Below are 22,789 nucleotides of genomic sequence, written 5' to 3' on the forward strand. Positions count from 1 at the left end.
TGTAGCAGGCTCTACCGGCGCGACGCGATCTCGCGTGTTGCGGTCGAACGCGTCAACGTTCGTGTCAATGAAGGCCCGTTGTCATACCGGTTTGAGCCCAAAGGACAGCACAGTCACGACCTAGAGCGTTCTGATCAGATCAAACGCAATGAGTTTGTTCGAAAGCACTTTTCAGCAGAGGCCCAAAAGTTGTATAGACCCTCAGAAATAATCAACGCGGCGTCAGACACTAGATCACTGGAAGGTCGGCAAGTTCTCAAACAAATTGGGGGCAATTTCATTCGTACTCAAGAAGTAATAAACTTACAGTTGAAGGCGTTAACGCAGAATCCAGATGCGCGCGCCACCAATAGAAGTATAACTGCTGGAGAAGATATCACCGAAGCTATCGATTTTCTATCGACCCGACCGAACTATTTAGTCCGAAGACTAGCAGTCAGCAACGCTGATGCAGAAATTGACGGCTTCGTATTTGCTGCAAGGGAGAACATCATCAAGCTTCGCCTACGAGGCTACCTGACTCTTTTTGACAGCACTTACGCTACCAATGCCCATAACTATCCTCTGTTCACTTTCATGGTTCGAGACGAGTGTGGGATTCTTATCCCTTGCGCCCATGCAATTGTTCAGAGCGAGAAATCGGATATTGTGTGCAAGGCTTTGGAGACGCTGAAATTGTGGGCCGATGATTGGAGACCTAGGTACATACTGACAGATGATAGCGCTACCGAGCAGAAAGCCGTTAAAATGGCATTTCCAGGACTTGAAGCTGGTGGGGGAAGAGAGGAGCATCTGCTGTGCAAGGTGCACGCTATGAGAACATTTAAGAGGAGGCTCAATACTGCTGCCACAAAACGCTGCCAGCGACGCCTACTTAGTGCATTGGTCTCAAAGACCACGGAAGTCGGGTGTGATAATGAAATCGATTGCACTGCGAGCTGCTCCTCCCGATCATGAGCGACAGTATATTCGAAAGGAATGGAAGGATCGGAAAAAATGTGGGCAGCGTACGCTCGCCAACATTCGGCCATCCTGTTACAGATCGATACGACCAATGGTGTTGAGAATTTCCATAGCGTGATTAAGAAACACAATAGTGGAAAGTCATTAAGACAGAAGTATGTATCCTATCCTATTTCCGCATCTATAGTCGCAGTGTCTAAAAGTGCAGATATTCAATCAAGGGCCTTGTGGCACACTTGTTGGCCTTAGGTGAACGCATCCAGGAAGACGCAAAGCGCTCTGCTCAAAACTTCCGAACACAGCATCTCAAGGAAGCCGACGAATTGCCACAGTTGAAAAGGTTCCCTTTACTTGTGCAGAAATTGATTGTTGAGGAGCTAGGTGCGTTGGCTCATATGGGCGACGATGATCCTGATCGGATCGACGAAGACAATGTACAGTGCGACTGTCTTTTCTTCAGGAAGTACTATCTGCCATGCTGTCATATTTTTCTAGCAGATCGTACGTACGAAATCTTGACGGAAGACCACTGGAACGATTTCGTGGTCATGTTTGCAAACCGTGGTTTCGAAGTTTATGAGGGCCACGGACGTGAGCCTTCACGAGAAGGAGATCGTGGCGATATTGGTGCTCCCACTCGGCGTGCACTAACGCTTAAGGAGACCCTTGAAAGGCTACGCAGTCGCTACTACGAGCTTGAGGAGATAGTGATCCTGACCAGCGGGAAAACCTGGTGAATCTCTGGCTTGGATCTCTGCGGAGAGCGAATGCCGATTTCCTAACCGAAGAAGGCACAACATGTATTATCAATGCTGAACGTGAGCGACGAGAAACTGGTGGTGAGGAGTAGATTGACGGTAGATTGCATGTTAGAAGCTGATTAGAAGCTGATTAGAAGCCGATGGCGTGGACTGGCGAATTGTTGTATGGTAGCAAAATAAACAAACCTAAGCGAGACTTTTCATACGCACTCGCAACCGAGCCAGTGGTGGTGGTTAGGGCCACTTTTAAGGAGGAAAACTCAAAACCAAAATCAGGTTTCTTTGCGCCTTCAAAATTAGATTTTCGCCGACGATTTTTGTCGGCCGTTTAAAGACGTCCCGAAGTTTTTAAGTTTCAAACTCCCTAGTGAGCCTAGGGAACGCGTCCGTTTGTGGTTCCTTCCAAGTTGAGAGTTTATCGCTTCTCAGTCCTAAAATAATCATCCATAGAGACCTGAATCTTAATCCTCTTGTGAGAACCTGATGGACGAGCACATTGGGGGCTCGCTTGAGCGAGAAGACGACGTTGCGGTATCTGGTATCAACCTTTCCACCAAGACCGTGCACTGGAGAAGTTTCGTCTTTCCCATAAAGGATTATCAGTAGACGGGAAGATGATAGGTTCCGCATCAGGCGGCCAATGTGTCTCCCGCTTCCTAGACTGTGAGTGGGTAGGATCGAATTGAACTTCTGAGAACCACTTTACGAGGCCGTAGCTTTTCTTCTGATGGTGCGGCTCAATATTTACTTAGAGCTAATGCTCAATAGGCTTTCAAAGCCACTCTGGTGCTTTTCCACGAGTATATTCAACCTTTACTGTTAAACCATCAGCAAAACTTCGATACTCAGATCTAACTTTCGGTACTGAGCTTATTTTCTTGTTTCCGCAGTGTGTTTCATTTCCTTATGTGCAAGACTCTAATGAGTATAAAGTTGATTATTTCAACAATGCTTTTCTACCTAAGTGATATAGTTATATAGAATTAGAAATAACGTGATCGGGAAGCAAGTGGATCGTTCCAGCGGGCCGATCGGTCGAAATTCCATATCATACAAAGTAGCGATATTTAAACATGTATATCTTAGCCACGCTAGCAGTTCTTATCTAAATTTTAAATTTTATAAATAATGGACTGTAAATCATTATCAATGTCTCTTCTTTTAGAGATAATCTTATTAATTACCCAGGTATCTTAAATTACGGCTAAAGGGTTTCAGGGTTTACAGGATTTCAGTAAATATAAATATCAATCGTTTTTTAAAGCGATAATGTAAGTCGTCGATATCTAGCTACTCTATTCTTTAAATTGAGCGTAATTAAGAAAGATTTAGTCGAGTTTTAGAGGTTTAAAAATCGCTACTTTGTATGGAATTTCAACCGATCCGCTCGCTGGGTCGATTCCACTCGCTTGCCGACCACGTTAGCTAAAGAGCAACCTAAGACCAGCCCAACACATCCTCAAACCACTTCTCACTTTCCAAATTCATCGCTTGAATCCAAGATATCTGATCCATATCCGGATGTTATTATTGACAGCGATTGTGTCAAGGTCGGCACCTCGAGCTGGAGCAAATTCGCAATCTGGCATTCGAGATGATGATGAAGATGACATGTTGAATCTAGTCTCAGCCCATTCACGAGACCTGCTCAAAAGCTTGGAGAATAGCTTGAATAGATCATCATCAGTCTGCAGTCATATCTTACGTCAAAGAACAATGGCTAGATTCGTTGGGTGGCGAGATGAAAGAATGCTGGCTAGAGCAGTATATCCGGCACAACGTGAACTTCGGATATAGTACAACGTCTCCTGTCGAAGCGTCACACCATGCTATGAAGGCAGGCACGCTATCAGCGTCCGCTACCTTGCATGCATCGGCGCTGCGGTTGTTAGAACACGACGCCTGGAGCGAGCAGCTCAAAGATATAGCAAAGTCAAGCGAGAACTTTAGGATCCCTCTTTCTATTCATGGAAGAATTGAGCTTACCAACCTGATCACACGCGTCAGTGTCAGTGCCCTGCGAATTATTGAGAAGGAAATAAAGAAGATGGCAGAAGGATATGACTTGGGCACACCGTGCGAGTGCACAGCAAAGCAGCGCTTTCTTCTCCCGTGTCGGCACGATATAATACTCGGCCGACCCATCCTTCTGGACGCCATTCACGCGCGCTGGCGTGTGGATTTGCCAAGTATGACTGACGACCTTTGCAGTGAATGGGACCCATGTAGTCCCGAAGAACTGCAGGCATCGCGTGATCCACCAAGAGATGCGCCGCGCAAAGGACGGCCGAGAAAGAGTTAGTCAACGTATAAACTATATTGCTAATATATTTTCGATCCTATTCGGATTGCTGGGCCTCTCTTCGTCGTTGTAGTTGTCGCTATTGTTGTCGTTGTTCCCGTAATAATTGAAGTATCGATCTTACGAATCCTCAATAATGCTTCTGTTCCCCTTTGGTAGAATGGCATCATATATAGTCACGACACCTCGTATGACGGACAAAACCCAGCCCAAACTTGGCTGAGGGTTAAGACTTTTGCTATCCCTCACCTCCTATTGAATATCGTTAGCAAATACAGTAAATGGGAAACACAGGATTTCCGTACAGTAACTCGATTGGCTGATTTCTTATGACGCCTTGCTTCGCTCGCGATTAGGTCTCTAGTAAACAACGGCTAAAATGGAATGCAATGGAAGGTGGTGCCAGTTCGAACCAAGCAGTTCTTAAAGCATCAATAACGAAGACAATTTTCGCAGGCGCGCGACGGTTGGGAGCAAGTCATCCCAGCTCTCGACACGTAACTGGAAGTCAACTACGGCTTAACTAGGTTCACTAGAGTTAACAATTACGATGGCACAATACCAGCTGCTTCGAGGTAGCAGCCATAAAATATTAATTAGAGCGTTCAATCACGCTGTCGGATTCGGCCGCTGATTAGAACCCGACTGCTCTTGCAGCCACAACCGGATTCGCTTCGACCACCACCGTGTGAGAAGTCGTACACCACACCACGATTGAAGTATATGAAGAGACATATGGAACGTGCACAGATATTTAGACCAGGCTATTCTCGGTGTAGAAGGGGAAAGGGCAACTTGTTTTTGAGCCCCGAAGAAAAGATCGCCAATATTATTTCATTGCATGCTCTTTTGGTCTTAAGCTAACAGGTCAGAGAATACTCATAGCGCGGGAGATGGAATATTCATCTTCGCAAAAAAAGAGAAAGCTTGGATAATTCGGCTGCTGTGACTCATTACAGAAACAATATTTGAAAGCCAGCCTTCTCGCAATTATGTGGGCTGAGTCAATTGCCACTACAGTAATGCAAGGTGGTTTCTCGAATCCCGCGGCTGCGTGGACGAAGAATGATGTGAGTGCGTCCCACAGAGTGCGCTGAAGTTTTCATTCTCATGGAGATGGACAATGAAATGAAGTAAGTCGACTCGCAATAATACCATCATGTCGCTAAAGTATCTGGGATGTCGGCTACGATTCCTGCTGAGTGATTGGTGTATCTGTTAGGGCGAAAGAAAGGGCGATATCCATGGGGAGTTCAAATCAATCAATCGATCAGGATTGCCATCCAAAAGCCGATCTCAAAAGAGTTGACATATATGTATTGCGTAATGTCCCTTATCAATATTTAAATTTTGGTTATCTTCATGGTGTTCACTGGCAGCACGACTGGATCAATATCAAGTCTCACCGTTATGACAGTGCCGAGTGCCTGGGCGATCTCCTGTTCAATTTCGGTGCTGATAAGATCTGTATAATCGCAATATAATTGTCCAGGCCGAAATCAAATGGATCCTCCATGCTGCCATGAAATCCAGGGTTCATCATCATTATTTTGTTGGGGGCCGTTGCCAGCACACTTGAATTCTCGTATTAATTGTGAATCAACGAAGACAAATATTTTTGGATGGATGCGGAATATGCCGTACCATTGAGTCACATGATACCGTTGGAGCCGAAAGTCCTGCCGTCCAGAGCCGGCTAATATTCACCTGACGTTGTTATTTTGTTCCAGTATGTGCTACTGGTTCGAAAGGTATAATGGCGAGGTATACTTTGTCGTCCAGTGAATTGATTCGCGTCGCTTCCAGATCATGGCCTTGACTTTCTTACCGTAGCAAAACAATCTTTTTAGCGCAAAGAAATACCATAACAGGTGCAAAGGTCAGGGCATTACAATAGTTGAATTCTTTCATTTTAAAAATGAGTACTTTGATGGTCAAGCTGCTGCAAACTAGTGATTCGAATGGAAGAATGGTAGAAAAAGCGAAACTTCCGAAAAGCTCGCACATTCGCGTATAATCCGTCTGCCGAAGCGCATTTTACAGTATAAATCGACTGCCAGACTACGCCGGCGTCATCATGTCATTACTACCAGACAAACTGCCAGTGTACAAGCGGACATTTATGTAGCATTATTAAGGACGGATTTTTGCGCAATGGTATTAAAAACAAATGCCTATATCCGGCGTTGTAATGTATGCAATATACGTATTCCATTTGGGCACCAAATAACCCTTTCGTGTTGTGGGCGTTGGGCGGGTGTCTACACCTACCAGTTGTCCCCTTATGGGAGAGCATTGAAAATTCATTCAGCCTTCCATACCAAGTCATAGTTACGCTTTCAAAGCTTTAGTGACAACGAATTATCGATTAGTGACCACAAGCAAACTCCCAAAAATTCTTAATTAGGAATTTTGCGTACAGAAAGTAAATTACACTTATAGTGATCCTTGACATACCTTGGTACCCGGAATAAAGAAAGTAGCTCAGTTTACTGTCGCAGCAGGGTTAGTGATACGATCACTAAATCGAGGTTCTACAGACACCAAGCAAGAAGTAAAAGAGGAAGGGTGCTCAGAGCACCTGACGTCTATGTATGCGCTGTCGAGTTTATCTTAGTTATTGATTCTAGCAGTACAGCTATTTTGTTAGCTAGTCTCCCTAGGCCTCTCCCTACGAACATTTTGGACACTAAATACAACTTAAACATGGAGTTCTTAGCTAATGCCTCAACGATCTTGTCGTCCATCCCCGCGCTCACCAAACTACAACTGCACACACTGAAACAGCTTCCTCAGGGGGTTCGCCAAGTCCTGGATCGATTGATTCTCTGTCGGTAGTGAGAACAATATCCAGGACAAGACGAAACAGTTTACAACCCATTGTCACTCAAGAAGTTAGTAATAACCTGGAACGCCCCGGTAGCGTTGTAATGAAGAAAGAGCTGATGACTAGCCCCGGGGTGAATATAAGGTACATATTTTGCATTTTTGTAATAACTTCTCCCAGGCTCTTCCAAGAGTCCGGGGCAGTATCCATCACAGAAGATATAGTCATATTCACCAGTGATAGCCTAATTTGTATTATTAGCAAGCTTTGTAAAGAAAATTTATACTGGTGCCATAGGGAACATGAGGTGTACTGACCAGGACAGGACCCTTGAATGCGCTAGCGTCCGTAGGACCGCTGAGCAAAGAGAGGAACTCCGTTATAGCGAATGGTTGCTTTGCGGCTTCGGCATAATCAGCTATGACGGGATCATAGTTGGGATACTTGAAATAGCTATTGAATATTAATACTTGTTCGCATTCAATTCGTTGTTCTGATTGAAGATCAACACTCACTTCCAGATCTGAGTATACTTATCAACCCAGGTCACATAGCCAGGGTCACGGTCGCCGTAGAGAGCAGAGTTTTGTAGTGAAGCAACGCGTGGAACAAACGAGCGAAGTAGACCATTGACGTTGATGCCAGTCATGTTGAATCCGATCGCTGTTAAGATGACGGCATCCGCAATAGTTGGATCCATTGCAATCGCTCCGTGGGTTGCGTATGAACCAAATGAGAATCCAATCACCGCAATCTTTTTTGGCTTTCCTAAGCTTCCCGTGTAGAGACCATTTCTGACGAGTTTGGAGATGCTTTGGAGCACGGAAATGGCCTTGAAGATGGAATTGTCAAATCCTGAAACTCTGATCGAAGTTAGCTTTCCTCCGTCAAAGTTCGATATTACGGTCTAGCTTACTTGTCGGAAGCTCCAGTTCCAAGACGATCGTAGAAGAAGACCGAGTACCCCTGACTAATCGCATGCTGGACAAAGTTGTATTGGCCTGGCTGGACAGGTGCATTCCAGTGGGCGCGTGCTGGTCCGACACCATGCGTTGCAAGAATAACAGTCTTCTCCTTTCCGTTTTTATTCTTAGGAGTGCAGAATGTTGCGGCAATGTTCACCGTAGCCGTTTGCGTCGACGGCGAAGCAGGGCCAACAGGTGGGGAATTGTCAACGCCAGCACGGGTAGTCAAAACATCTAAGAAGTTGTTGAGCCCGTAGTCATCACCCCACCTAGTGGCATTGAAAGCGACATTGGTGTATTCGATGTCCACCGGAATCATGTAGTCGTTACAAACAGCATTGGGCGGGTAGTATGGCTGCGTCAAGCTCCCGTAAAAGCAGCTAGGAGTAGGAATTTGGGAACATGCCTGATTCCCAGCTACTGACTTTAACGAGCACATAACGGCCAGGCCCATTGTCATATTGTTCCGTAAGAGCTTCATTCTGACGGTTGTGAAGGGCTAATGCGAGAGGACGGTCGTTGCAAGACTCGGCTTAGAATCAAATAAGATCAGGCTAGAAAACGAATCTATATGATCGATGAGAAGAGAAAAGGAGAGATAGAACATTGAGCATGGTGGAAAGAGGCCTATTTATAGTGGTGCTGGACATATTTCTGCGCAAGCAAGCTGTTTGGAATCAGGATGGAGATTCAGCTTAGGGATAATTTGATTGTCCAAAAGCTGAGCTTCAGCTCCGCCGGCAAGCTTAGTCTTCTCCCGTGCGAAATGTTGACCCTGAGCTTGTCAACAGGGTGGACGCTAAACCCTTCTGGGCAGGCGCCGTGCTCCGCCGTGCTCCGCCGTGCTCCGCCGAAGCTCGCTAGGGTTTCTCTTGGCTCTCGTCACATCCTAACCCCTTTGGAGACGAACTCGCTGGTATGGGTGAATCTTCCTCCGGAGAATCGCGGCTGATTATTCTCGCTAGAATTTGTTTCTTGTCGAGATGTAGAAATCTCAGTCCGCTCTCCGCCGTAGTAATTGTATATAAGGCTTCGGTCGGGTGTACCTAGGTGACATTTACATTTCGCATTGAACGTCTTGTAGACAAATCGTTAAATAAATACAATCATCTGAGCCAACACCTTGAACCACCAGTGGATCGAAATGACCGTCAGTGGTGAAAATCCTTCAACAGAGCTCCGGCTTCGTCCAACAGGATGGGAATCCAGTCCAGAATCCGAACAATTCCCATTGTCACTTATGGGCCATATCATGCCAAAGATTTACGTCCTGATCGCCGAAGTGTTCAGCTTGCCGGAAGACGCAGACGCTGGGGCAATTGTTCAAAGCATGGCCGCCGGATTGGAGTTCGCGCTGTCCCAATTTCCGATTCTGACTGGCGTTCTCGAAATGGACGCGGACAGTGGCCGAATGTGGGTGTCGAAGAAAAGGAACTCGACAGTTAACTTGCACATCAAACACATGGCGCGCGAAGACGAATTCCCTAGCTATGAAGATCTTGCCAAGGAAGATGTATGAGACTACTGTTCTCCTTACTATCAGTTTCAAGCTTATTGACACGACATAGTTCCCTGCAAGCTTGATTGTCGGCAACAAGCTACTTCCCGAGTCCGTAACAGCAAAACAGCTGCACTCTCCCCTTGGTGATAACAACGAGGAAGGAATCCCCGTTGCGGCGTTCCAGCTTAATTTCATCAGAGGTGGCCTTATTGTCGGCGTTGCCGTCCATCACGCCCTATCTGATGGTCCAGGCTGTGATGGATTCCTGACAACATGGGCAGAGAACAGTGCGGCCGCCGCAAGTGGGACCCCATTCGTTACTGCAAACCACCAATTCAAGTTACAAGGATCTCCCTTTGACGTTGAGAAGCCTACGCCTCAGCAAATGGAGAAGCTTGAAACCGCATTTCCGCTGGTCAAGGACGCTGGTGGTCCCATGCCACCACCACCAGCCGACTTCAAGATGCCGTCCCTCGTTTGCCAGATGTGGCACTTTCCCAAAAGCAAAGCCGAGGCACTTAAACTGCAAGTATCGAGCAAGGTAGAGGACGGCTGGGTATCGACCTATGATGTGGTCATGGCTCTTCTTTGGAGCAGCGTGTCCCGCGCGAAGCTCGAAATGCTCAAGCCGAATCTGGATTCCAAGGCCATCCTAGTCCACGCCGTAGACACGAGGAAGGTGTGGAACCCAGCTCTCCCTGAACGATTTCTCGGTGTTGGCTCTTGCGGGGCGCGCTGCGAGCCGCTGGCGATCAAGGACATCATCGCGCCGGACAACCTCTCCAAGGTCGCGGCAACCGTACGAGCATCCATCAATACTGTAACACCGCAGTATCTTACGGGCCTGCTACAGTGGATTGCGGGTCGCGACGACAAGCGCTGGCTCGAGATCAGCCTTAAGTCTTTCTTAGGCATGGACTTTGGGGCTTCTAGCTGGCAGGGGATGACGGCATACGAGAAGCACAATTTCGGATTCGGATGGCCCAAAGCACTGAGATGGCCAAGTCCTCCATTTGAAGGCTTTGTGTTTCTGTACCCAAGTCGAGCGGCACACAAGTATCCTTCGGAGGATGAAGGCATCGAGGTGTGCGTTTGCCTGGAAAAGAGCTGTATGGACAGGCTGATGAAGGACGAGACGCTTTTAGCGTATGCTCACCCAAGAGGCCCATAGTCTAGGTAAACAGTAGGTGATCTGGACAATCAGCGTTTCGGTGGGCTGAGGGGCTTTTGTACGTAACTGTGAACCTTGCCGTTTGTCGTCCTTGTCGTTGTCTGTGCTCGGGTTTGTTTGCGGCTTTGTGGTTTGTGGCTTTGTGTATTGTTTGCGTGGTTTGCATTTCCGGCATTTTACATGAGTCTGGGAGCCGGCCCAGGGGATATATAACCCTGACCCTGGGGCGTAGTTCCCCGATGTTGTACATGTTATAATAAAATATTCTAAAAAACAGCTCCATTAAGTTCACATGCGGAGGATCTGGTCCCTACAGTAGCTGAGAGACTCGATGACGAAGCTTCGGCATTTCAGCTGTTCAGAGTATGGATAGATTTTGGTAGAGAAGGGACTGGTAGAAGTAATTGGCTAAGTTAGGGGCATATTGTACGAAGACTTTGGTGGAAAACCATTCTCATTTTCTGAGTCCGTGTTATCGGTTTGCAGATCGATAACTGAGTCATCGGACTGTTGCAAACCTGTCAACTCTCTCTCAAGATATGAAGCACCCACTCGAACACAATCCTCACCGTCCATGTTCCCATGATTAAACTCATCTTCGTCTTGAAGGACCTCATCTATCATTCCAGCTATCCCAGCCTCATGCCTCACCGTCCATGTTCCCATGATTAAACTCATCTTCGTCTTGAAGGACCTCATCTATCATTCCAGCTATCCCAGCCTCATGCAGAACCCGGCCAATAGCTAAATGGATATTGCAAAAGAGAGCCGAAGGAAGAGTATGATGTTGAGGGTCCTGACCAAAGAGAACTTCTTCACCATCACTATGGCGGAAAATCTGATCAGGCAGCAAGCCTTTCTTCGTCAACTAATCTTCTAATGCGGTAGTGCTTGTCCTGGCATTCCACACCGAATAGATATAAATCAAAAGCCTCATGGCTCAGAGCATCTAATTCCATTTGATGATTCGTTGATGCTTTGGCCAGTCAATGAAGTTTCCATATCTTCCCGCCACTGGCCCGCAAATATAGAAAACAGACGCCTTAACCGCCGAGGACTGCTCCCACTGAAAGGGATAACATGCGCAGCTATAAGTCGGTCAAAACGCAGGGCGGAGTATGATAGGAATTTTCCTCATAATTCTTTTGGTGAATCATGCTAACGATACTCAGTTCTCCGGGGTATTCAAATCAATAAAGATATTTTGCCACCAATTCCTTAAAAGTTCCTTTACAAAATTACCCTATTAGGTCAGCATCGCCACGCGCACGTCTTACCTAGGAATACGGTGATCCCAAAGCTCCCTTGCGTTAAGGAACTTCTGGAGGTGTCCTTATCTCACTTTAGAAAATAATACTATCCCTACTTTGGACTAGCTCAAACCTTGACCTTACGCGTTTCAATCTTGTACTATGATACTACACTTTGACGTGTGTTGCGCATCCATAGTACATTACTTCGCGTCTCTTAGAACCCGCGGCTGACGTTCACCTACCGCACTTGGACGGAGCGTTGGTAGTTTGCTAGAGATATCAAGATTATCCATAGCATTGCTCGAAAATATTCAATACGTTTCGCGTAAGCTCGTCGTCATCAAGCGGCTCGTCTGCGGAGAGGCCGTCGAAGTCTGCATCGAGAAATTTGTTTAGAAGTCGGTCTAGACAAGAAAGTTCGGATCTAGAGTCTTCTGGAGATGGGCTGTCTCTGGTATCGCCCCCAATCTCGCACGTTCTTGTGTTGTAAATATATATATAAAACTATATATTAAAGCACACTCTTTAAACCACATACAGAAGACAGGTTCCTAAGTCCTCTATATATACTTGGGACTTGGTCTTCTGGAACCTTCTAGGAACACAATGGAATCTTCCAGAATCTACGATCGTAGGCTAGAGTGTTCTACACATTTCCACACATCTTGCTGCAAACTTGCCCGTTACGCCAAGTCTCACAGCTGCTCCGTCAACCGCGACTTGCTCCACGGCCCGGACTGATCCAAGCCCCTCACCGACACCAGAACCGGCGCTAGGTAACCGATCTCGAAAGCGAAGCTATTTTAACGAAGACCTGAAGGTGAAGCTTATGCGGCATTGTGTCTTGCACCAAGGCGAGTATGTGCTAAGGCGAAAGGGTCAGTTCTGGAAAGATATTGCGCGAGTATTTGAAGCCGAGACAGGTACGCGAGTTGCTACAGATGCATACGTTGGAATCTCACTAGTACAGGTGTACCCATTAGAAAACCCGGCCAGACGGTGGAAAACCTTATTAAAGAACGCCGCGAACAGCTCCGATATCGGTCAGGCGCCGCTGAGATACTGAGCTTAAACAGGCTCTCGATGCGTTCATGCAACGATTTGACGACGTCGAAAGGGAAGAGCAAGATCTGCTGGCCAAAAAAAGAGGACATGGCTGAAGTTAAAGCCAAGACCAAGGCTATCCGGCGTCAGATGATGCTTAGTCTTGAACGGTCCCATGATACCATAACCTTCGGAGTATGCGGCGTCGCCATATATCCACAAATGGTGGCCAGCAGGGAACATAGAATCCACTTGCTTAAGGATGTCTTCAAGTCGTGATTTTTAAGCATCATCCAGTCTCCAACTTTCCCTTCCATGGGTCCAAAGAGGCATCTAATAATGCCGTCCGGACTCACCACTGCTTGGTACTTAAAGCCATGGGCATGTTTATACCGAGAGTACACAAGCCTTTGGTTCTCAGTCGGGACGCGTAGTTGGTCTGAACGTACCGTCTATAAAGCCCCAGAGAGTTTGTGCTTAAACCTTAATGTAATGTTACGGAAGTTTGAATGTGCAAAATTTTGTTTTAGAATCGCCGCAAGAAATAACTTTAAGGCTAGGGTTACCTCTTTAGGGTGCTGCGGAACTTTTAAGGAACTGTGTGGCAAAATATCTCTAATAGGGAAAGGCTTCACCAAAGTTAAGAATTTTCTTGCAAAATACATGTTCTAGAATGTATATCTGTATTTGTATTACCTTTATACGAACCGTCAAAGCAGAAATGTGTGTGATTCGGCGATTGTAAGGAGAATACTTGTTCAATCAATGTTTACAAGCTGGTCCGCTAGAAAGTCGCGTTTCTTCCTGACACCTCTTATCCACCTTCCGTAATCGCGCAGACATCGGGAATACTCCAAACGGGCCGCCGTGGATCTGAAGACGGATGTCACATGTTCACTGCCCGTGGAGTGGGATCAACGCATACTTTCGACAGCGCAGAGAAGCAAATTTGCAGGTCTTGAGCGTCGTGAACACATTCGGAATAATGAAAGAAGGACACTTATAATTTTCCGTTGTTTGAGCGTCAAGGCACTCACTTGATTGATATAGCCTTTAGTCGAACTTCTCACTGCAGCCTCCTATTTCGGCACCCGTAGCAAATAGCTACACGCATCGTTGCAGTGCTATGCAGAGATTATTTGCAGAAGCTTGGTGCTTTAAATACCGCTCCAATGAGTATCCCAACTACCTTGGTTAATCAGACTGGTACCAGCACCACCAGTCAGACTATCGAAAAACGCTGCATCAACGCCTTGGAATGCCCAGTCCTCCGCCCCGGCCATGAGGTCCGGCATTGGTAAGTCGAACAATATTTCCTGCTCGCCTTGCTGATGGATATTCGCCAAATGATAGACTGAAAAGGGAATCTGCGGACCGCCGGGTAGCGGAAGCTGTTGTGGTTGCCATGACTGTACTGGATGTGTAGCCGTCATACTGAGGGGATATATCATGCTTGCTTGCGGGGACGAAGAGTATGGCGCGGAAGGAAGACCGGTCGGCAGAACTTCCAAGGCCCATATTTGAGATAGAGGCTCAGATGCAAGCCTGACGCACCCAAAGTACGGAATCGTAAGGCATAAGGCCCGTCCTTGGTCTTCTCCGGTAGTGTTCTTTAGGTCTTCTTCGGCAATTCTGCAGGTATATGCATTATTTCCTTTCGCAGTCTCTATTTCCAGATCCATCAGCCTCCTCGTTAGCTTAGCTGTCTCGCGGGACAGCTCGTCGCCGTTTAGCCGATTGAGCTCATCGAGAGTCTCTAACGTCTTGCCTATCAGCGCGCGATCGCCGACCCGCTGATGGGTAGACTGCATGCTAGAAGTGTGACAAGCTCCATTCAAATACGCGAGCAAAAGGGTCATGGCGGCTGTGAACGCACAGAAGTCCACGAGACGACAGCAGTATACCACCCGAACGACCGAACGAAAAGTAATGAATCTGCTAAGCACTTCGCGACTTGCGTACAGACACGTCTCTTTGTTGTAGTCGAAGCGATGGTTCGGTGTGTCACTCCGCAGGAGGTACGGTAGGTGCAGGACTGTGATCAGATTGTAGTGAACGATTTGCATCTGCGCACATATGACGCGCGACATCATTTCGTCCGGTCCCGTGCCCGGTGGCAGGTCCATGGGCGTCCACCAATCTGCTGGCATACTGCTTGCCATTCGGTTCAGAATGTTATCGATCTTATGAGTCGCTGAGAAATCGTAGTCCCTTTCTTGGTTTCTTCCGATGATGTGTTCGCATATGTCAATCTGCACCTTTTCAAACCATTCCGCATCTGTTTGCCCAACTGACTTTTCCTCATTTCCGAATCGGGCGCTCGTAATAGATGTCGGCATGCCAAGTAGAAGAGATATGTACCGCTCAAGATAGGCGATATGAGCCCAGGTGAACTCCCCTGAAACACGAGTCATCGGGTCGAGCTGTTTCAGTGTCCCTTTATACAGCGCTTTTCGATGCAGGCCCATGAACTGGGCTAGCGTAGAGGCACGACGCAGACATGCCAATGCTTGGCGGAGATTTCCACAGTTGACCAAATAGACGCCTTCGCATATAAGGCACTCGAGGCCTTCAAGCGAATCAAGAAGCTCGTCGTGGCAGGTTACCATGGTAGAAGCGAGATCGTAGTATCTCTGCATGGCAGAGCGGAGATCATCGTTGCCCTGGAGTGCGCGTCGATCGAAGGAAGGATCCAGTTGTTGGATACACAGGGAGTGGTGCAGTAGCTTTCTTGCGAGAAGAACTGGGTGCGCTGTAATGGGAGGTATTGCAGATAGCATCGCCGAGGTTTGAGTGTTCCCTTCATTGAATAATTCATTGTAAGGAATACAGAGCGCCTGTAGGAAGACGGCGGCTCTACCAGCTTCGAAGAGAATGTGCGCATCATGCTGTGACGGAAAGGCTGCATGGAGAACTCGGCATGAATCGGCATACTTCGGCAGGGCGAACCGATTCAATTCGGCGGGCAATCGCTCAGGACTCTGGGAGTTGATGTGCGAAGCTGGTGTCTCCGCAGAGCTCTCCGATGCTGTCTAGAATGCACATCAGCTTACTGGAGACTCGAAAATGCAATGTTATAAGACGGCACGCACATTAGTCGCATCAGTGGTTGTGTCGCTAATCACTAAGAACTGTCCGTGATCGTTAAGGGTGTCGTGTCTTTGGTCTTCCGACGAGGCGACCGATGGACGAGCCTGAGCGGTGGATGCGATATGCTGGCTTCCGAGACTTTGTGTGAAAAGTTTCTCCGTGACCTTCTCAAGCATCTGTTCTACCCTTTTCAGTCTCTCTCCAAGGTCCTCATCTTCCGGTGCGGGAACATCGACGAAGTCCTGGCTCATGCAAGGGGACCCTCGACGATGGCATTCGACGCACACGGCGGCGGAGGTACGGTCGAAGTGGCATCGTATCTTTCGTCTCTTGCCTGAAGTAGATAATCAGTGTTAATCAAAGAGTTCTAACATGGCTCAGGTCTGTCCCGTACATTCAGCACAGCTGTGGGTTCCTTTACGCAACGTCCGTCTTGGCGCGGAGATTTCCACAGTGCTGACACTCGGTGGAAGCCCTTGATCCATGGACTCACAAACGGGTGTTGTTCTATACGATGAGAAAGATGCGGCGGAAATGCGGCGGAAATGCGGAGGAGAAGCGAGGTCGTGGCAGAAGACAAGTAAATCCTGAGCGGGGCAACTGCAGACCAGACATCATACGGGATGCTCTAGGACGCATTTAGAAATTGTTTGAGCAAACCCGCCAATCAACAACATTCGCCTTATCCACCATTTTCTACCCTGTCTAGGGTCAGCATCTAACCGTAAATGTCTCCGCCACCCAGGACGCTAAACCCTTCTTGGCAGGCGCTAGACCCAATTGGACCGGCCTCTGAGTAAGTTACATCATCTCGTATGCCGTCTCCCTAGGCTGTTACCACTTGCATTCTGGAGCTCTGGAGAATGTATTGGACAGAAATCTTTTGAAATGGCATGGTTAGTCAATCAAGGCAGACTGCGCCCTGAAAGGAGTTACTGGCAGCTTTACATAGTATTACTTTTAGTCTTGCTTGGTGAAGGCAATCTACCTTACTACCAAAGAGAACGGATGGCGGATTTGGCGGATATCCGCCGAAAAATCTGGCGGATCCGTATCCGGGTCAGCCAAATTTAGCTTCCAATTTCCTTGTACTATCAGCGCCATTGGAAGCTTTCATTGCGGCATCTTTTACACTTTCCCCAGAGGTACATCTATCAAAGTCCGATCTCCAATTCGCGCATTTGTGTACTTGTACAAAGTAGCCAGCGCTAACTCACACCCCTTCCCAAGCATAGAAACGTCAAGCTCAACAATATCCTCTAATCGATCATATATTCCACCCGATGCACCGTCCATTGAACTTTCAATAATCTCGGCAATGTCACCAAGTGCAAACATCGTCTAAGTCCATTTGAATGCTACTGTCCGACGTCAACGCCGAGAGTATGGCATTCGCACCACAGGCAAGAGTATCTCCACAATCCCCCTCACCAGCGACAGTGTCGTACCGCGTGATCAAAGGTTCACTGCGTAATACAGAGTGCATTCCTTCCGTGAGAATTAGATGAAAGACCCTGGATTCCTACCTCGACCTTCCATAACATCAATTGACACTTCCCTATGGAAAGAGATTTTGCACCGGATTGGTCATTCTGAGGCACTAGGTGCGCTATTCAGACGATGACTAGGTACGCTACTCTGATGTACAGAGCATATCAGCAGGAAGGACCAGGTCCGTCATTTTGTAGTTGGCCCCAGTGTGTCACTTGAAAAATTTGGCCATAGTAGCGAAAACACAATGACACACTGAGTCCACTAGTACTTAGTGCAACAGACTGACGTGCCAAGTTCATCAAGGTGATGTACCAGACCGCATTCCTTGATTCAGGGGTTTTGGTTTCCATTGTGCTGTAATATCTGCTAAATAAATAACTACATATATTGAATATCTAACTAGATACAGATATATACGACCCATCTACTATATATGCATGCCTGCTCATATAGATGACAAATTCGACATGTACTATACAGCAGGTATATATACCAGACCACCCAATCATTCCCAATCCCTGTGCCCTCTGTACTCTTGCCGGCTACCATTACGCTGACCTTTCCCCGGATCCACCACCTCAGTGAACCGGCAACAGAGTGGTAAAATTCTGCAAATGTCGTAACACAACCTGAAAACAAAAGCACAACAGCTCGCAGCTAGGTTGAAGAAGAAACAGGGTACAGCCCATTAGACTACACCACATCTGCAGTACGTACCGATAGTGTATCGGTTGTAGCAGTATGACAGATACCATAGAAAGGACGTTGAGAACAGTAGTCATTAATCACTGTCAGCGGGTTCAGATCCCTTCAGAGATGCAATACAGGCCAAAATACAAAACCTCAATAGCTCGCTGCTAGGTTAAACAAGTAAACCAGAAAGTAGAGGTTCTCGAAGTAGACAGCACATCTGCAGCTAAGGTATGTATTGGTTGTAGCGGTATAAGAGATATCACTAGAACAGGATATAAGATTGCCTACGACAGTAATTATTAATCACTGCCGGCGGTTTTGTATCCTAAAAGAGACACAATCACGTCAGCCATAACAGTAAACGGTTAACCCCTACTAGCAACTATCACCTACCAAGGAAGTTACCAATGCAAGTCCGATTACAGATGCGCACATATAGCGCAAAACGGGTCTACTTTGCTGAAGGCGAAGTAAAACAGCCATGCTCATTCAAATGGAACCAAGACCCTAGCGTGTTAGCAAATACGACAACACACATTGATACTTAGACTGATAAAATGCAACGCAGATGACCAAGGTACCACCATGGTAAAGAACGGCAAGGAAAGTATACTCTGTTAGTAGAGGATCAGCATTCATCACAAGTACAGTAATAACAACGGCAACCTATCTGAAACATTATGATCCGCATGTGCATATAATTTTCTGAGTGCTCCTCTGTTACATTCTCCGACGCATCGAGCAACTCTGAACTCAGCAATAAGCGTCTAACATGAGACGAATAGACCTGACACAATCAAATAAACCTCTCATCCGACTCGTACAGAAGAATGATTTCGAATGTCAATCGTTAGCCTCGTTCATTTGCCAACGGTTCTGTAAACGATTTAACCACAATCCGTATCCACAATACTGCTGATTTAAAAAGCGCGTGTAGGGAGCAGCAAGTCAGCAAGGTGCGGGAGCAGGAGACTTGTAGCCGGTTTCCCCGCACGTCCGTCTCCAATCACGCGCTGAGCTGGAAGTCCTGTGGGTTAGGGTTCTCTCTGGTGCGCGCGTCACGTCAAACTTGAAAACATGGCGCGCCTTCGCTCACTTATTCTCTATATACAACATGCGACTTCCGATTCATTACTGCCCTTCTCGTTAGTATTGATTTTGTCATTTGCAAGTTGTATCCTGCACTTACCATCTTATTTGAATTACAGACAGTAAGAGAAATTCCAGGACCCGACCAGGGCAATGTTTCCTTTGAACTAGCAATCGCAACCATGATCTCTACACTACCTAGAGAGATTGGCAGCGGAGACAGTTCAGTGATTTATTCGTGTATAAAGACCATCAATGTTTGTGCATGGCTTGTTGGCTGTAACAATGAAAACGTCTACTGGCACTAAGATTATCTTGAACGTTACTCCGAATTAATATACGCGAAAGTTATTGCGGCACAAGTAGATCCCCTGATTGCCGGCCAACCTAAGATAGATCTTGAGTATAACAAGTTTTGCCCTAACTCCTTTTTTGGAGGGTTCACTACCTGGAATGACGTACCCGATGCTATCAAAGTCAGAATGTGCGAATATTTGGAAACAGTGTTTCCATTGCTGCAGGTGGCATATGATAATTGGGCCTCAAAGATTTTCTAAGGCATTTGGACGAAAAGGGAGAAATCCATCGCGAAATTTGAGCATAAAGAAGTGGCAGTCAAAGTCAAATGATGGTGATTTCATTCAGGCATGTCATGAGGATGATGCAAGCATCTGTGAGGACATTTCCTCCAATATCGATAGTGAAGAAATATCAGCTCTCTATGGCGAAGAAGGAGACACATCTTTGTATCTTGAAGTACCTGATGAGGTGGTATTGTCCAAACGTAATTCAGCTTGCTATGAGAGCGAGGGAGTAAGTTACTCAATTCATATATAAATGCTAGCTAAGTTGCAGTAGGACGACAATGTACCAAATTCAAGCAAATTACAGAAAAATAAGTGTCCCCCGCGACGAAGGACACAATCGGCTAAGGCACATGTGCTTTAAGTATGCTGTTTGTCTGAAAGCGAGCTAACAGCTCGGTGTATTAGGCTCGTCATACCTAGAGATTCGAATGGCCAAAGATACGGAAGGTCAGCGTCGAATAGAGAACAAAAGAAAGAGACGTGAGTCTCAAGAAGTAATAGACACAATGGTTCTGAGATATAATCTTAGTGAGTCAGACTAAGGTCTTTGCTGAACTGTCGCTTAATTTGCTATGATTTATTACTTGTCGCCTCTCTGAATATCATAATAAAATTGTACTTATTTGCTTAAATAATTAAAATAACCCGAGTGGGTGAAAAATATTACCGTGGCATATAACTAGCTTGTTGTTTTAGAATATATTGTCAATTATTGAGAGCTTGCTGCAGACCGCTCGATTTTCTCGTGCCAAAAAGGGAGTCGACAGGCCGCGCGCAAAGGTAAAACGGACCTTTTTAACGGGGCAAATCCTCTCCCGCATATAATTAAACAAGGCCATATGGCCACACATAAACAACCCAAGAACCATTACTCGTGCCGACAAGAATACACCATTAAAATTCAGACCGAGCTCAGAAGGACAACATCATCGACAAGGCGATGACACAAGTCAGGGGTTTGTCAGGGGTCCCTTAATCCCTAGCCCTGAACCCCTGTTTCCAACTCCAGTGCTAAAAGTTCCCTGTCGTCTTCAACAAGCTTGTTACCTCCTTAGGATCCTGTTGATGCTTGCGTAAGATATCCTGTTGCTCCCGTTTTCCAGGTGATATTACTGACATCTATGCAATATGCCTAAAGTTGGATCTCAATACTACTGCCGGTCGACATGCGCCGCTCGTGAGCATCGAAGAGCTTATGTGCCTGGCAGGGGATACCCTGTGTCTGTAAGCGCTTATAGGGCCCACCGACTGACGAACCGTGTTCTTTCCGGGGACAGTAATACACCGTTTACATCTCAGGTATTAACGTATTTGTTTGTACTTCGCCATACACTGACAATGATTGGTACTAGATCACGGCGCCGAGTTAACGTTCTCAGCCTCATGACGCGAAAATCTCCGCCTGTCAGCATCAGGACAGTCAACACAGTCTAAACGACTCAACTGCTGAAGACGATAAATATTCGGAGGGCGGGGCTTCGACTTCATTTGTTACTAGCAATGAGGACAGGGATGGTAGTATCAATGATGATAACTTTGTCTCTGGTGAAGTAACTGAAGACGGAGATGAGTTGTCGACCACTGCATTGCCATATGGCGGCAATGATTCACGTGCAGCACTGGACGGATTGGATTGTGGGGGAGTTTTTGATACGTATGATGGTGAGAGTAATGGTGGTGGCGATTACAGTAACAATTATAATGATAATGATCATTATGCAATGAGTGATAATTGTATGGCGGGCTTAGCAGAACCTTGCAATTATCTCGCTAACAATTCTTGCTAGCTCCTCAACCGGACGCGGAGCCTTACGTTATACGTAATGCCGTGCCAGTCGGGAACAATCATCGCCATCCTGCAGGTCAGTTATCAGCATTATTCTTCGATTGCAAGCCGCTAACAATTTACTGTGTAGATCCGGTGATCTCAGCAGAAGATGCTGGTCATATACGATGGCTTACTTTCAAGCTTATGCATAAGATTGACAATGTCGGCTTCTCTCTACTTGGCAAGATTCCTGGGATCACTGCAAAATCATGGTGTTTGTGCAAGGAGATTATCAATCGTTGCATTGTGTTGTTTCCTGTTATTTATAATTGTTGTCCCAAGGTGCCCTGCATAAATTTTTTCGGAACATATGCCGAGGAGTAAAGCTGTCCAAAATGCCATGAAGAGCGTTATCAGCCTTCGGGATCTCCCCGCAAGACGTTTACCTATATTCCCCTGCGTCCGAGACTGCATGCAATTTTGGACAGGTTGAACTTGCAAGACGACTACAGGAGTACCCAAGCGAAGTAACGAGGAAATGTTCTGATGAACCAGGGTCAGTCATGGACTTTTGGAATGGGGACCTTGTGAAAAGACTTAGACTTGATGGATTTTTTGAGACAAGGACAGAGATTGCATTGGCTCTGTCTCTTGATGGCGTCCAAGCATAGGCCAGAGATTACTGTTGGTGTTGAAAATTGAGGGTGTCGTGGTGCCAGCTAAATGGCGTGGGTCATGTGACCCTACGTCATGTTAGCTAGCTGCATCGACGACGGCCGAGTTTTCACTGAGGCAGGTGGCTGACACTCATTTTCGGGTTCTCAGGTACCTAACAAACGACTATATACGTCGTTATAATGTATGCAATGCACGGGTACCATTTGGGCACAAAATAATCCTTTTGTGTAGTGGCGATTGGGAGGGTGTCTACACCTACCAGTTGTCCCCCTCATGGGAGACCATTGAACAAAATCAATCTTCCATATAGTAGTCATTAGTTAGCTCTAAGAGCATTAGTGACAACCAATTATCTATTAGTGACTAAGTCTAAACTCCCAACCGGACATCACCTAATTTCCTTAGCTTGGAAATTTGCGTACCGACAGGTGACTACACTCTGTGAGAACCTCTACGTACTTAGGTCACCGGGATAAAGAGACGGTAGTCGTTCCGGGACACTCTCTAAATTTATTGTGGATAACTAATCCAAATAAATTCAGCGAACTAGTAGGCTTTGCCTCTTACCTGTCAGAACAGCCGTTTGTCTACCTTGGACTGAGC

General features: G+C 46.6%; 9 protein-coding genes across 9 annotated transcripts; 5 read left to right on the plus strand and 4 right to left on the minus strand.

The window, feature by feature from the left end:
- Positions 1-1,358: 1,358 nt before the first annotated feature.
- POJ06DRAFT_283817 (uncharacterized protein) lies at positions 1,359-1,813 on the plus strand (the record flags this gene model as incomplete). The annotated part of the gene is made up of 2 exons (XM_056190134.1): positions 1,359-1,644; positions 1,668-1,813. 2 exons carry the CDS (start codon positions 1,359-1,361, stop codon positions 1,811-1,813), a joined length of 432 nt encoding a protein of 143 aa, XP_056040688.1.
- Positions 1,814-3,003: 1,190 nt separating this feature from the next.
- Positions 3,004-4,026, plus strand: POJ06DRAFT_278731 (uncharacterized protein; the record flags this gene model as incomplete). Its single annotated transcript, XM_056189757.1, has 1 exon — positions 3,004-4,026. Exon 1 carries the CDS (start codon positions 3,466-3,468, stop codon positions 4,024-4,026), a length of 561 nt encoding a protein of 186 aa, XP_056040689.1. The 5' UTR covers positions 3,004-3,465.
- Positions 4,027-6,896: 2,870 nt separating this feature from the next.
- On the minus strand, positions 6,897-8,552 carry POJ06DRAFT_278732 (Alpha/Beta hydrolase protein; the record flags this gene model as incomplete). The annotated part of the gene is made up of 4 exons (XM_056189758.1): positions 7,770-8,552; positions 7,369-7,716; positions 7,171-7,306; positions 6,897-7,097 (listed from the first exon to the last, which is right to left on the minus strand). Exons 1-4 carry the CDS (start codon positions 8,297-8,299, stop codon positions 6,897-6,899), a joined length of 1,215 nt encoding a protein of 404 aa, XP_056040690.1. The 5' UTR covers positions 8,300-8,552.
- A 308-nt stretch (positions 8,553-8,860) lies between these two features.
- On the plus strand, positions 8,861-10,767 carry POJ06DRAFT_262849 (transferase family-domain-containing protein). Its single transcript, XM_056188805.1, has 2 exons — positions 8,861-9,331; positions 9,387-10,767. The coding sequence occupies exons 1-2, from the start codon at positions 8,963-8,965 to the stop codon at positions 10,488-10,490; spliced, it is 1,473 nt and encodes a 490-aa protein (XP_056040691.1). The 5' UTR covers positions 8,861-8,962; the 3' UTR covers positions 10,491-10,767.
- A 131-nt stretch (positions 10,768-10,898) lies between these two features.
- Positions 10,899-11,168, minus strand: POJ06DRAFT_271609 (uncharacterized protein; the record flags this gene model as incomplete). The annotated part of the gene is made up of 1 exon (XM_056189510.1): positions 10,899-11,168. One exon carries the CDS (start codon positions 11,166-11,168, stop codon positions 10,899-10,901), a length of 270 nt encoding a protein of 89 aa, XP_056040692.1.
- A 2,776-nt stretch (positions 11,169-13,944) lies between these two features.
- On the minus strand, positions 13,945-16,570 carry POJ06DRAFT_241240 (uncharacterized protein; the record flags this gene model as incomplete). The annotated part of the gene is made up of 5 exons (XM_056186125.1): positions 13,945-15,819; positions 15,880-16,139; positions 16,163-16,211; positions 16,272-16,505; positions 16,538-16,570. The coding sequence occupies 5 exons, from the start codon at positions 16,568-16,570 to the stop codon at positions 13,945-13,947; spliced, it is 2,451 nt and encodes an 816-aa protein (XP_056040693.1).
- A 542-nt stretch (positions 16,571-17,112) lies between these two features.
- On the minus strand, positions 17,113-17,755 carry POJ06DRAFT_262860 (uncharacterized protein). The gene is given in 2 exon segments (XM_056188807.1): positions 17,113-17,668; positions 17,679-17,755. The coding sequence occupies 1 exon segment, from the start codon at positions 17,361-17,363 to the stop codon at positions 17,199-17,201; it is 165 nt and encodes a 54-aa protein (XP_056040694.1). The 5' UTR covers positions 17,364-17,668; positions 17,679-17,755; the 3' UTR covers positions 17,113-17,198.
- Positions 17,756-20,868: 3,113 nt separating this feature from the next.
- POJ06DRAFT_203033 (uncharacterized protein) lies at positions 20,869-21,527 on the plus strand (the record flags this gene model as incomplete). Its single annotated transcript, XM_056185303.1, has 2 exons — positions 20,869-21,057; positions 21,120-21,527. The coding sequence occupies 2 exons, from the start codon at positions 20,869-20,871 to the stop codon at positions 21,525-21,527; spliced, it is 597 nt and encodes a 198-aa protein (XP_056040695.1).
- Positions 21,528-21,712: 185 nt separating this feature from the next.
- POJ06DRAFT_202812 (uncharacterized protein) lies at positions 21,713-21,892 on the plus strand (the record flags this gene model as incomplete). Its single annotated transcript, XM_056185297.1, has 1 exon — positions 21,713-21,892. The coding sequence occupies one exon, from the start codon at positions 21,713-21,715 to the stop codon at positions 21,890-21,892; it is 180 nt and encodes a 59-aa protein (XP_056040696.1).
- Between the last annotated feature and the right edge of the window lie 897 nt (positions 21,893-22,789).

The sequence above is a fragment of the Lipomyces tetrasporus genome (genome assembly GCF_029532465.1).
Source record: "Lipomyces tetrasporus strain NRRL Y-64009 chromosome Unknown POJ06scaffold_12, whole genome shotgun sequence".
NCBI classification, from domain to species: domain Eukaryota; kingdom Fungi; phylum Ascomycota; class Lipomycetes; order Lipomycetales; family Lipomycetaceae; genus Lipomyces; species Lipomyces tetrasporus.